General features: G+C 39.5%; 1 protein-coding gene across 4 annotated transcripts in view; it reads right to left on the minus strand.

Annotated features, from left to right (window-relative positions):
* Positions 1 to 2,382: 2,382 nt before the first annotated feature.
* Positions 2,383 to 14,021, minus strand: part of ADGRE3 (adhesion G protein-coupled receptor E3) — a 125,118-nt gene continuing 113,479 nt past the window's right edge. For all 4 annotated transcript variants that reach the window (XM_036239886.1, XM_036239887.1, XM_036239885.1 and 1 more), the window contains 6 exons: positions 13,486 to 13,721; positions 12,630 to 12,696; positions 12,319 to 12,410; positions 10,399 to 10,567; positions 5,393 to 5,491; positions 2,383 to 2,634 (listed from right to left, as the gene is read on the minus strand). In XM_036239886.1, coding sequence (XP_036095779.1) covers positions 2,626 to 2,634; positions 5,393 to 5,491; positions 10,399 to 10,567; positions 12,319 to 12,410; positions 12,630 to 12,696; positions 13,486 to 13,721 — 672 coding nt within the window. In that variant the 3' untranslated portion in view covers positions 2,383 to 2,625. The remainder of the gene's footprint in view (positions 2,635 to 5,392; positions 5,492 to 10,398; positions 10,568 to 12,318; positions 12,411 to 12,629; positions 12,697 to 13,485; positions 13,722 to 14,021) is intronic.

The raw sequence follows: 14,021 nt of genomic DNA on the forward strand, positions 1-14,021 counted from the left end.
ATTAGGGTATAGAATGGAGGGGAATTAAAACATACACAGGTTGCCATTTTCCTAGACTCTTCCATCTCTCTTTCTTTACCACAGGGATAGCAAACTATTGCTTGGTGTGTGTGTGTATGATATCAAATTTTGCCTGTAGCCTTTTTCATATGGCCAGTGAGTTTTTGTAGTTGAGTTTTTGTATTTCTAAAGGGATATACACATATATCCCTTTACATACATAGCACATATATTATGTGTGTATCTGTTGATGTCTATCTATCATCTCTGTCACTAAATGTGGCCCATAAAGTCCAACATATTTATTATCTAGCCCTTTACAGATAAAGTTTTCTGTGCCAGTTTTAGCATATTTAAATTCTGCTGGAAAAGAACTAGGAAAGAGGATGTAAGAGAGGTGGAAGACTCAGGAGAAAGAGGAGATAATCAGTGGAGAAAGACCTGCCAAAAAGACAGGAGGGGATGAGCTCTGAAGCACAGAGGGAGGGGTTAGCTTTAGATAAGATGAGGGAGCCCTTTGCTGTTGGAGAATGGAGGTGGGGACAATGGGCATTGATGAGGGAAGGAAGCAAGGACGGGTATGGATGTGGGTATATTTATAAGAGATGCCAAAGAATTGAGGGACTTTCCATCAGCTGGTGTTTATTATCTCTTTGAAGTAGGAGACAAGGTCTTATACCTTATGTAAAGAGAAACATGATGTGAATTGAGGAAGGAAGTGAAAACAGAAGCTTCCCATGTGGGAAAGTTGACTAGAGATAGGAAGAGCAAGTTTCAGGTAGCATGGAAGGTCTTGTTTTTATCTTTTTTGTTTTTTTAAATCCTCATCTGAGGGTTTATTTTTTCCATTTATTTTCAGACAGACTGTGTGTGTGTGTGTGTGTGTGTGTGTGTGTGTGAGAGAGAGAGAGAGAGAGAGAGAGAGAGAGATCAACTGGTTGCCTTCCACATGACCCTGACCATGTATGGGGACTGAACTGCAACCAAGGTATGTGTTCTTGACCAGAATCGAACTCATGACTCTTAGTCCCCGGGTTGATGCTCCAACTGCTGAGCCAAACTGGCCAGGGCTGGAGGGTCTTGTTTAGATCAGAAAGCATAGAGTTGTAATGGCTCCAAGTTGAGTGATTCTGAGATCTCTCTGCTTTGATAGAGGAGTGGAGAAGAAACATGGTTGGTTCATAAAGAAGGCTAATTTGGGCTGCAAATAACAGGTTACCTAACCTAAAGTGGCTTAAGAAGAGGAGTTTGTCTTACATAGGAAAAAGTCCAAGGGTTGGTTTAGCAACTCAATAATGTCATAAAAGGCCAGATTATTTCCATCTTTCCACTCTTCCATCTTTTCTGCAAGCACCATATTATTATAATAGCCAAAAATAGGAAGTCATGGTCAGGCTGTCCTTAAATTTGTCTGTTTTTATCAAGGCGAAAAAGTATGTTCCAGTAGGTGTTTTTTATATCTCATTGGTCACAATTGGTGCAAATGCCCATCCTGAACCAATCTTTAGTAAACAGAAATAAGATCACCATGGTTAGTTAGGACCAGGGTTTCTCTACCTCAGCACTACTGACATTTGGAGATGAATGATTCCTCTGGTCTCTGTGTGCGTGGTCTGTCTTGTGTATTGTAGGGTGTTAAGCAGCACTCTTGGCCTCCACCACTTAGATGCCAGTAGCATCCCACCTTGCTCCAGTCATGACAACCAAAAATGTTTTCCAGACATTGACAAATGTCCCTGGGATGGGTAATCTCTCCCCATTTGAGGATCACTGGGGTTAGACCAATCTCAACTGACCTCCTGGGTTCAGGCACATTGCTCTCTCAAATCTGAAAACAATCACGTTTCTGTTAATGAGGAACATATGATAGTGGTGATGACCACTGAATAGACAATGCACAATGCCTGCCATCTCTGGATCACTGCTGGATTGGGGTTTTCCCAGGTAGGTGTGAAATCAGAATAAGAAAGCAAAGGTGTTGAAAGTATTGGAGAAAATCATTTGACCCGGTTGATCATGAGATCTACCCTGGTTAAGAAAGAAGGTAAAATCTGGCCCGTGTGGCTCAGTAGATTGAGTGTTGTCCCATATACTGGGAGGTCCCAGTTAAATTCCTGGTCAGGGCACATGCCCGGGTTGTGGGCTTGATTCCCAGTGGAGGCCATGCAATGTTTCTCCCTCACATCAATGTTTCTCTCTCTCTCTCCCTTTCTCTTTCTCTAAAACATCAATAAAAAAATATTTAAAAAAAAAGAAAGGAGGTAAAGCTGACAGTTTGAGGGAGTGGATGAGTTTAAAGAACAAGTTTAGGATAAGTGAGAAAAAAAAAAACTCGAGATGAGGCCTTGAGAGGGCCTCATTTACAAAAAATATTTGCAATTGTCATGATTTGGGTAACCAGGGACAAGCATTGGCTGACCAAGAGAAGTCCAATACAACATACATTTATTGAGAGCCCATTATGTAGAACAAACACTTCAGGAAATACAGATTAAACACTTCTTCTCCAGGGATGATGTGCATAATGATTCCTTTTGTCCTTAGCTTCATTCTTCACAATGCCAACCAGTTCCATGGATGTGACTTTCCATGTGAAGTTGAATTTCTAGTTTTAATAATTTCTCCTCACTTCTCCTGAAAAGATATTCCCCCCCAAAAGATGTTTAGATTAAAGGTAGAGGTAAGGATAAAACAAACAAACAAACAAACAAACAAACAAACAAACAAACAAACGAAAAGTAGGAGTGGGTTAAAGCCAGAGACCTCCATCCAGTAGGCAAGGATGGCATGATCTCCTAGTATTTTGGAATTCTAGGATAGGTATGGCCTTAGCTTATAGTGGGAGAATGTCTAAAAATCCAAGATGAGGCTGTGGCCAGCTAGCTCAGTTGATTGAAGTAGCATTCCAATACACCAAGGTTGTGGGTTCAATCCCCAGTCAGGGCACATACAGGAATCAACCAATGAATACATAAATAAGTGGAACAACAAATTGATGTTTTTTCTTCTCTTTCTCTAAAAATCAATCAATAAAATTTCTTTAAAAAATCCAAGATAAAGAATTCTTGTTTTGGAAAAAATTTTGGACATACTATCTCGCTTGAAAATTTCAGGCCCCTGGATCTTGTTTTTTTTTGTCTATGAAGAAAGGCTAGACTCTAAGCTCCATTAAGGTAGAGGCTGTGTTGGTCTTATTACTTTTTTTATTTGTATGTCCATTGCTTCCCATAGTGTCCGACATACTGTAGAACTCAACAAATATTATGTTTGCTCCCTACAAGTTACAGCTTGTTTAGAAGTCCCAAACTCCACTGGGGAACCAGTGTCTCCTATAGCAGCCCATGATGTTAGGGGTTCCTGGCCTAGTTAAGAGAGTCATTGTATGCAGGAAGTTCAAAGCTATGCCTTCCCTCCTGATAATTGTGGTTCATTCACAGAGCTTCCTGTCCAGTCAAGCATGACTTTCCCCATATATAGTATTTATATATCTTCCAACATCATCAAGTTTCTAGGGTACAGAGTTGGAAAGCTAATCCAGGCCAAATTAGTTAATAGAAAGGGTTTTGTTAGCTCTTATTCATACCCTGTGCCTAGAAAAATAAAAGCTTAAGCAAAGGGACTAAGAGATTCTTTTAATGAAAGCAAATGCATTTCTTTTTATTAATTTTTATTTATCCTCACCCGAGGATACTTTTGCATTTATCTTCAGATAGAGCAGGAGAAAGAGAGGGGGGAATAGAGAGAGAGAAACATTGAGTGGTTGCCACCCATACAACCCCAACCAGGGCTGGGGACTAACTGCAGCCAAGGTATGTGCCCTTAGTGGGAACTGAGCCCGGGCCTCTGTGCTCTGCGTGCTGACGCTCTAACTGCTGCATCAAACTGGCCAGGGCAGCAAATGTATTTCTTAAAGGGATCTAAAGTATTTTATATATCAAAATATAAAATAAATACACAATATATAAAATATATAATATATATTCTTTAACATTCAATTTCCACAATGTTAAGTAATAATAATAATCATGATAATGATGATGATGATAATAATAATAATAATAATATTCCCTTATTAATTGTGGGAAACCAGTAGTTGGAATACTAGCAGCTTTGGGAATTATTTTGGATTACCTGGGAAACCTTTCAGAAGTCACAACCAGAGGTTGTTAGCACCTACCACAGCTTTACTATTATTGAGAATGACTAAGCCTACTGGTCATAAAAATTTTTTCCAATCACTTGACATGTCCAAGACTACTTTTTCCTGTCATGTTTTCCTTTCCTGCTTCCAATAAGAGACAGATGTTTCTTCAGTGACCTAAATATTTCTACTGTTGAAGAAAATCACATATTATCTCAATAAATGTAGAAGATGATGTATCAGAAATTTCTCAGTTTTATTTTGCTTAAAAATAACACGTTCTAAGCCTTTTGGCTAGCAGATGTGGTAGGTGTGCACTTAGAAGGCATACAAGTAAATGAGACAAATAATTTTAATGGATTATGAGCTTTGAGCCCATCTTGCTCATCTAGTGACATAGCTTCTTATAAGCTATTATTAAAAAAAATTTTTTCTTTATTGATTTTAGAAAGAGAGAAAGGGAGAGGGAGAGAGAGAGAGATAGAAGTATCGATGAAAGAGAACATCGATTGGCCGCCTCCTGCATGCCCCCCACTGGGGATCAGGCCCACAACCAGGGCATGTGCCCTGATTGGAAATTGAACCAGCGACCTCTTGGTGCATGGGTCGACGCTCAACCACTGAGCCACAGCGGTCAGGCAATCCTCTTATTTCTTGATCAAATAAGGGACAACTATGGAAATGACTCTCAGCACTACAAGCTCATTCTTTGGTGCATTGAGCCTGAGTTAGCTCAATGGAAGAACAGATGAACACCAGCAACCAAGTTCCAGAGAGGTTCTCTCTCTAACAGAACCATTGCTTCTCTCAGGAATGTCCTATTACTCCATGTATTCTTCCCCTGTAACTATATTGACCAGCTGGGATAGAGTTCCTCTCCTGGAGTTTTTTCCATGGTACCCATCAACCCAATAGGCTCATATCCACCTCTCTATAGGATAGTGGGATTTCAGATGATGAGCACTCTATGTTTAGGATTATAAATCTCCCAGAGAAGACTACTTTAGATGGTAGTGGTGCTGGTGATATGTTTTACCCATACTTATTTGAAAGACAAGAATCGATACCAAAGACAGCTTAAGCACTGTTAGTGAGCAGGCTCACTAGGAACAGTATAGTGAGAATGAGGAACGCTAATCAGATCATCAAGAAAAAAACCCTTCCCCATACCTTCCAGGAAGAGGAACTCATATTAAGACAAGGAGAGGAAGTTTAGAGTGTCAAGGAATGAAACATTAGAATAAATCTTACCTCACTGGGTTTTGAGTAAGGGCTAAGCCTACTGGAAAGTATATGAGTCTCAGAAGACTCAGATTTAGGTTGAATGATGTTTCCAAACCACTTTTGAACCTGGAACAAGAAATACCAGGATGGCTTTTGTTAATATTGGAGAAGAGAAAAGGCAAAGTCTGGAAGAGGAAGGTGCTATTATGAAAAAAACTTTTCCTACAAAACGTGATTTATACACACAATAGAAAGTTACTCAGCCTTAAAAAGGAATGAAATTCTGACATAGCATGGATGAATCTTGATGACATTATACTGAATAAAATAATCCAGACACAAAAGGACAAATACAGTATGATTCCACATATATGAGATCCTTATATAGTCAAATTAATTGAGACAGAAATGGTAGAATGGTAGTTTCTAGGGCCTTGGCGGGAAGAATGAGGTGTTATTGTTTAACAGCTACAGTGTTTCAGTTTGTGATGATAAAAAAGTTCTAGAGAGAGATGGTGGTGATGGTGGTTGCACACAGTGTGAATGTACTTAATGCCACTGACCTGTACACCTAAACATAGTTAAAATGGTAAATTCTATATTATGTATATTTTACCATAATAATATTTTCATTACAGAATGAAAACTTACAAAATATGCACAGAGGAAGAAAATAGAAGTCACACATAATTCCTCAATCTAGTGAAAGATAACTGATGTTTTGCTGGTATCTTTCCATGTGACTTGGTTTGGGGTCCCTTGAAGCAGACCCCGAGACAGGGTTCATGTGTAAAGAGTTCATTTGAGAGGTGATCTCAGGAAACACTAGTAGATAAGTGGGGAAGTGATACAGGGAAGGGAAGGCAGTCAGTAAAAAGTACCTAATCCTTTCCACTGTGGACATTTGGGGCTCAGACCCATTGGTGAGCATTGGAGTTAGCATAGGAAATACTTCAGGGTCATCCCACCTCTGGGATAAGGGATCTGGGACATTTATCCACCAACTCCCATCACTTATTAGTTGATGACCTCTTAAGTGTCATTACTGTCTGGAACCACCAGCTTGTCCTGTGTATGGGCCAGGCATGTCCTGTGGGCAGTAAGAAGCTCACAGGCATAGAGTCACAGATGTTTGCAATAAGCAGCCCTAGGTACATAGAGATGTATGGCAAAACTATATGAGGGGGCCATGAACAGTATCAGGCACACCATGTTTCTAGCCTTGGCACTATTGACATCTTGGGTTGGATTATCCGTTGTGGTGGAGGTTGCCCTATGCACTGTAGGATATTTAACAACATTCTTGGCCTCTACTCACTAGATGCCAGTAGTACCCCTCCTCCCAGATGTAACAGTCAACAATGGTCCTAGACATTGCTAAATGTGCCCCCCGAGGGGATTGTTTGAGAACCACTGTGCTTTGCCATGTACACCCATACCCACACATGAACAAATGCATAACAACAACATAAACATAAATGTTTATATACATTATATAAACAAAATGCAGCCCTCTTGAGCAATGTTTTGAAATTTGCTTTTTTGCTAATATATTTTGAATATCCTTCTAGTCCTGAAATATTCTTGTACCTGGACAAAAATTAACATTTGAATGTTTCAAGCCTATGCTTGTCCTTTGCTTTTCAGCAAGTGTTGGCTCTGTCTCAGTTTCTTCCTCTGAATTGATGTTCTTCTTTTACTAGTTGGTTCTGTAGGTACCTGAAGAGTGAGCAAAAAAGGGAGGGAGGGAGGGAGGAAAAGAGGAAGGGAGAGAGAGGAGGAGGAAGAGGAGGAGGAGGAGGAGGAGGAGGAGGAGGAGGAGGAGGAGGAGGAGGAGGAAGACTAGTAACAGGAAAGAGTGTGTGTCAGTCAGGACATGTTTTACTGCAGTGACAATCTCAAAATCTTAGAAGTTGAACTCAACAAAGAGATACCTGGACTATGTGTGTTCTTTATGGTATTTGGGAAGTACAAATAAAGACCCTGAGTTATTTTGTATTTCTTCTGGCTGCTGGACTATGTATTTGGCCATTGTCCCTGCTGACCTGGACCATGTGGATCCCAGCTTCATTGAGGTTTCAATTTTTTACAACATTGTATTTTCATGGTTGCATAGTATCTTATTCTATAGGTGTAGTATAATTTAACCAATCTAGGTAGAAATATGTCATCATAGTTCGATAGTATACAGTAGGGTTTCATCATATCTGGAGTTCAATTCTAGAGACAATGTACAGTCTAAGTTATCTCTGAGTACCCCTTAGGAAGGTAACATTTTAGAGGCTTATCTCCACAAGCCCAAAGCAGCCAGTATTTCCTGAGTGTTGGACACACACTACTGTTTCTTTTGTTTAGCTGCAGATACATGAATTGGCTTGTATTTAGTAATCATACTGAATATAAAATATGTATCTTGAAAAACTGGAAGCTCACTCTGTGAGATGCCTCAGGAACTGAAATGAACTGAGGGAAGAGTACATATAAGTCTTTTGCATTGTGTTCACTCAGGTGTGTGTACACCCACCGAGAAGAGTGGCCTACTGTTTTCTTTGACTATCATGTAAGCTACAGTGGCTTATACAGAGATGGATAAATGGATGGATAGAAGAATGGATATGTGGATAGATAATGTAATAAAGTATAGCACAACATTAATCTAGGTGATTGGTATACAGCAGGTCCTTGAATATTATTTCATTCAATGTCATTTTGTTATAATAAGATGCTTTAGAAACTTAATTCTTACTTATATCAATTAGCCAATAAAATTGGCTTTGTTCTACATCATTTTGCTTAAAGTTGCAGAACTTATTAACAATGTTAAGTGAGGACTTACTGTATATGTTTTCTGTATAATTCTTTCAACCTTTTTGTATGTTTGAAAATGTTCATAATAGGATGTTGAAAAAATTAGCTTATTATGTAATGTCACTATAGAACCATTAAAACCTTAGTATGGAGATTATACTACTATATGGAAATGTGTTTAATAATTCATGTGTTTAAGTAGTGTGGTAAGTTGCATGATCTTAATTCATTCCCCTGAAATAGTATTACACCCTGTCTTAGCCTCATGGTGGGTGGGTGGGGTCTTCTCCTGTGACTTTGGGCTTAGACATATGACTTTCTTTTTTTTGGTGTGTGTGTTAAAAAAACTTGCATTAATATTTTATTTCCTTATGTGTGATCAATTTCACCCTCTCGCTATATATTTAGGTTCATTTATCTCTGTTTTTTAAAAATTCCCTCCTCCCCCTGGGTCTTGTAAATCAATTCTATTTTTTGAGTATATAAAACATTAACAGAGTTTGAAAGTCAAACTATTTAAAAGGTATATTCAGAGTGGTATCAGTCCCTTCCCTAACTTTCTTTCTTTCTTTTTTTTTTACTTTCTTTTTTTTTTATTAATTAATTTTTGTTACAGATGTTTCTCCTTTTCCCCCCACTGATTCCCCCTTCCCCCTCCCTCCCTGCCCTGTCCCCAGTTTGTTGTCCATGTCCGCTGTTCATGCATACATGCATATAAGTTCTGTGGTTTATCTCTCCCCCCACCCCCTCTTCTGGGAATTGTCAGTCTGTACCCCACTTCCACGTCTCTGGGACTACCCCATTCCTCAGACTGTTATGTTCATTATATTCTACAAATAAGTGAGATCATACTTGTCTTTTTCTGTTTGGCTTATTTCACTTAGGATGATACTTTCCAGGTCCCTCCATGTAGCCTCAAAGGATAAGAGATCTTTCTTTCTTACAGCTGCGTAGTACTCCATTGTGTATATGTACCACTGCTTTTTTATCCATTCGTCTACTGATGGACACTTGGGCTGTTTCCAGATCTTAGCTATTGTAAATAGTGCTGCTACAAACATGGAGGTACATACATTTTTTCTGATTGGTGTTTCAGGCTTCATAGGGTATATTCCTAGAAGTGGGATCACTGGGTCAAATGGCAGTTCAATTTTTAATTGTTTGAGGTAACACCATATTGTTTTCCATAGTGGCTGCACCAGTCTGCATTCCCACCAGCAGTGTACTAGAGTCCCCTTTTCTCCACACCCTTGCCAACACTTGTTGTTTGCTGATTTGTTGATGGTGGCCATTCTGACAGGTGTGAGGTGATACCTCATTGTTGTTTTAATTTGCATCTCTCTGATGATTAGTGATGATGAGCATTTCTTCATATGTCTCTTAGCCATTTGTGACATATGACTTTCTTTTGCCATTTGAATATCAGTGGAGGCAATGCAAGCAGAATCACCAGGCTTGAAATGGCCTTGCCCAATAGGGCTTTATTCTTGTGATTTTGCCACTGTCACAGAAGAACTTATTTTGGGAAACTGCTTCCTTTTCTTTCAAGCCACACAATGAGTCACCAAGAACAGACTTGAATATACCTGCATTGTATAGCCTAACCAAGGTAAGCCCAGCCAAGATAATCTGAACTCCAACCAACTTGCAGACTTGAGAATGGAACTGAGATTTCTGAGGTTGTTCGATACACAGAAATAGCTATTACAAATGGGAAAGCTGAAGAAAAAAATAGTATTTCTTTGATGTAGTAATTATTTATTTTGTGTAAGCCATTAATATATTGATATATCTCACAATCAATAGCATCTTTTTTTTTTATTTTTTTTATCTTCACCCGAGGACATTTTTTCCATTTTTTGTTCAGATAGAGTGGGAGGGAGAGAGAGGAAGAGAGAGAGAGAGAAACATCGACGTGAAAGGGACACATCGAGTGGCTGCCACCCGCACGACCAACCGGGGCCGGGGACAAACTGCAACTGAGGTACGTGCCCTTAGCGGGAACCGAACCCGGGTCTCTCCGGACCGCAGGCCGATGCTCTAACCGCTGAGCCAAACCGGCCAGGGCAATAGCATCTTGAAGTAGAGAAAATATAGGTAATATTTACACACTACTCAGAAGTTCATATGAAAATTTAGAGAACGTGAATCTAAGTAGTTGTTAAACTACATACCTGCAAATCTTTCTTAACTTTAAAACAATAAAGAAAGGTGTAAATGTTTACCTGCTGGCTGAGGAGGCAGTAGACCAGGAAAATGAAGACACCCTGAAGGCTATTGATGATGGTGAAGAGATAGGCCATGACCCACGCAGCTGGGCCCACCTGGAAGATGCCCATACACCACGTGCAGCCCAGGATGATGACCTGAGCTATTGCTTTCAGTGTCAGTATTCTGAGGGCAGTAAAAAATGAAAATGTATAAAAGCTAATGGCTATGGACACCCCTATAGTGTAGTTGTTAATGGTGAGGACTCTGGAGCTAGACTACCTTGGCTTAAATCCAAGTTAGCACTAATCAACTGTGTGACATTGGGCAAGTTACTTTGCCTTTCTGTAACTCAGGTCTCTCATCTTTATAATAGCCCTATTTCACAGGGCTCCTAGAAAGATCAAATGAGTCTCTTACATATTTTTTAGGACAGTATATAACACAAAATGAGTACCATATATGCATAAAGCATTCTAAAACTAGGGGCTCTTTCTCTCTTTTTCTTTTATATATGGAGGGTCATATAATTTGTTATTCAAACAAGGAGGCTTTTGGGATAAAAAGGTCCCTATTAATAATTACAATGAGTTAACAGGCATAAACTAGGACTCCCTGGCAAACAGATGTGAGGTCACTATATATCTACAATACACATATTTATCCCTAATTTTATATCTACAATATATATATATATTTATCCCTAATTTTAAACCATAATGTTTATGTGAGAAAAGCTGGTTGAGTAATGATTTGTGTAGTGTGTTGGCTGTCTATTCTAGCCAATAAGATATGTGTGCCTGTCTATTCTATAGAAATGTATAGAAAAAGGTCTGGGGAAAAATCACACATTATATCATACTTATCATAAAGTTTGTTAACTCCAGCTTTCTTGGGAAGTGAAAGTAGCAGAAAAGGGGGGAGTTAACCATTTTTACTTTACATATTTTGAAAAAAATCAGAAAAAATTGAACGTGCTATTTTTGTGATTAAAATAAAAACAACAAATTATGTGTTTCAATAAAATTGATGCTGCAAAATAAAAAAACTGCTCGTAGCTCCCAATTTATTGAACTAGTATTATACAAAATATATTTTAATATAAATCCTTTCCAAATCCATTACACAAAAGTTTTAGATATACATTTAAATTTGTTGTAATTAGCCAAATTGGTCTTTACTGGTGGGATGAACCTAGTTCTTTTTTTTTTTTTTTTTCATCTTTCAGAAGCACAACTGTTAGAGTTACTATAGAATTTAAGCTTCCTTTTTTCTTTCTTTCTTTTTTTCCCCTAGTAACTGATGGATTAAAAAACTTAAGTTGGTTGATTTTGATAAAAGAGTACACTTGTGTATGTCTTGTGTTGTGTGGCAGCAACTGTTATTTTTGTTCATTCTCTTCTCCTTCCTTTTAGGGTTAGATGCTTTCCCTCTTTGAATTTTTTCAAGGACACCTGGCTAGACCTAGATACAGACTATATTTTTCAGCCTCCTTTGAAGCTAGGTGTCACCATGTGACTAAGGTCTAGGTCTAGCCAATACAATATGAGTAAATGTGGACCATGCAACTTCCATGTCATTTCCATCCCATGGATGGGAAACTGACAAAGACAACATCTTAGGGAATGGTGGAGACACAAAGTAGAAAAAACCTGCATCTCTGGATCACTTTGTAGAACAAAACTTCCCTACTAGCCCTGGACTACTCACCTCTGGACTGTGACATGAGAGTAACATAAACTTCTACTTTACTCTTTTCTTGGGCCAGTATTTCTGTCTCAGCAGCCTAGCTTATACTCTAGCTAACACAAACATTGAGAGATGATAGTGGGCTTGCTAATCCCTGGAGCCTGGTTGTGGGGAATAGATGGATAGGAAGGGCAAGAAGGGGGCAAGGAGAGGAACAGAGGGTCAGAAGTAGCATTGCTCCACGTTACCTTGTATTCTGGATGGTTGACACTTCGCTGTTGAGGGAGGAGAATTTCCTTTCCAAAATCCAAAGGACTGAGAGAAAAAATACAAAATTCACCTGCAGGATTGACACAGACCAGGAAGAATGCAAGTTAAAATAATACACTGTGTCCATTATACATTGCACACAACTCTTACTTTACTGCACATGGGACTGAATTGACAGTGGGTGGAAAAATCAAACCATACAATAGAGAAAATGCATGCCCCTTGTTCTGTCTTGCACTCAGCACTTCTGGTGCTTCTTTGGTCAGGACCACTGGAGCATCTTACTCACACAAATAATGGCACAGACAGGACCAAGGAAACCCCAGATGAATCCTTGTTTCAGGTGTAACCAGCAGCTGGTAAAAATGGGAAAAGGGACACAAAAAGAGATCAGAGAAAGCACATAAAACAAACATAAAGTGACACCTTTCCTAACAGAGAACTTTTCCAGCATTGTCTGAAAATGTCAACTGATGGCAATAAAGGTTTTGATTGTTCACTACCATGTGCTAATGCTACATCAAACATTTTATAAGCACAGTCCTGTTGAATTTTTTTTTTATTCCTCACCTGAGGATACTTTTCTATTTATCATCACATAGAGTGGGAAGGAGGGGGGGGGGGAGAGAGAGAGAGAGAGAGAGAGAGAGAGAGAGAGAGAGAGAGAGAGAGAAACACCAATGTGATAGAGCCACATTGACTGGTTGCCTCTTGCATGACCTGATCAGGGCCAGGAATGAACCACAACCGAGGTATGTGCACTTGCCTGGAATCAAACATGCGACTCATTGGTCTGCAGGCCAACACTCTAACTGCTGAGCCAAACTGGCCAGGGCAGTCCTGTTGAATTTTCATACCATCTTCATGATGGTGGGACAATGAGGATAATTATTTCCATTTTGCTAAAGAGGAATCTGAGACCTGAAAACTTCAAATTATGGGAGGGATAAAGCTGGCATCTAACCACAAAACTCCCTCCTCTCAGAACCTTCTAAGCTCTTACTGCCATTTTTTCCTACATTAGTTAAAAGGTCAGAGCTCTTACACTCAAGGAAAAAGAAGAACGCATTGCTGTGGATATCTTAATCACCATCATTAATGCTGCCCTGTAGACCGTCCATGCACAGGGTGAGGGTCAAGCTCACCGATCAGGTGTTCCATAAAGGTGAGGCCTGGATGCTGCAGAAATGACCACAATTACAGCTGGGACTCCATAGCCAACTGGGAACATGAGCCACTTCATGAGTCTGTTCACACTGGAGTAGTTCACCACAGTCAGATTGCGTGCAGTGAGGAAGAGATGCAGACCCTCCAGCAGCATCCAGGTGAAGGCGGCCAAGTAGAGATAGTGTAAGGCACCAGCGATGATGGCGCACAGCACCTGGGGGAGGAGTAAGAGTCACCCAGTGGGGTACATAAGGTGGGGTGTGAACTGAGGGCCTCTCCTTTATACTGGCAATGACTTCAGAGCATCTGACATTAGACCAAGGTCATCAAAAGTAACAGTGTTTGTAAAAGGGATCCAATTGGAAAGGAGGAAGTGAAACTGTCATTATTTGCAGATGACATGATACTGTACATAGAAAACCCTAAAGATTCCATAAAATATTTACTAGATTCAATAAATAAATTTGGCAAAGTAGCAGGATACAAAATTAATGTCAAGAAATCAACAGCATTC

Source organism: Molossus molossus, unplaced genomic scaffold (assembly GCF_014108415.1).
Source record: "Molossus molossus isolate mMolMol1 unplaced genomic scaffold, mMolMol1.p scaffold_m16_p_4, whole genome shotgun sequence".
Classification (NCBI taxonomy): Eukaryota; Metazoa; Chordata; class Mammalia; order Chiroptera; family Molossidae; genus Molossus; species Molossus molossus.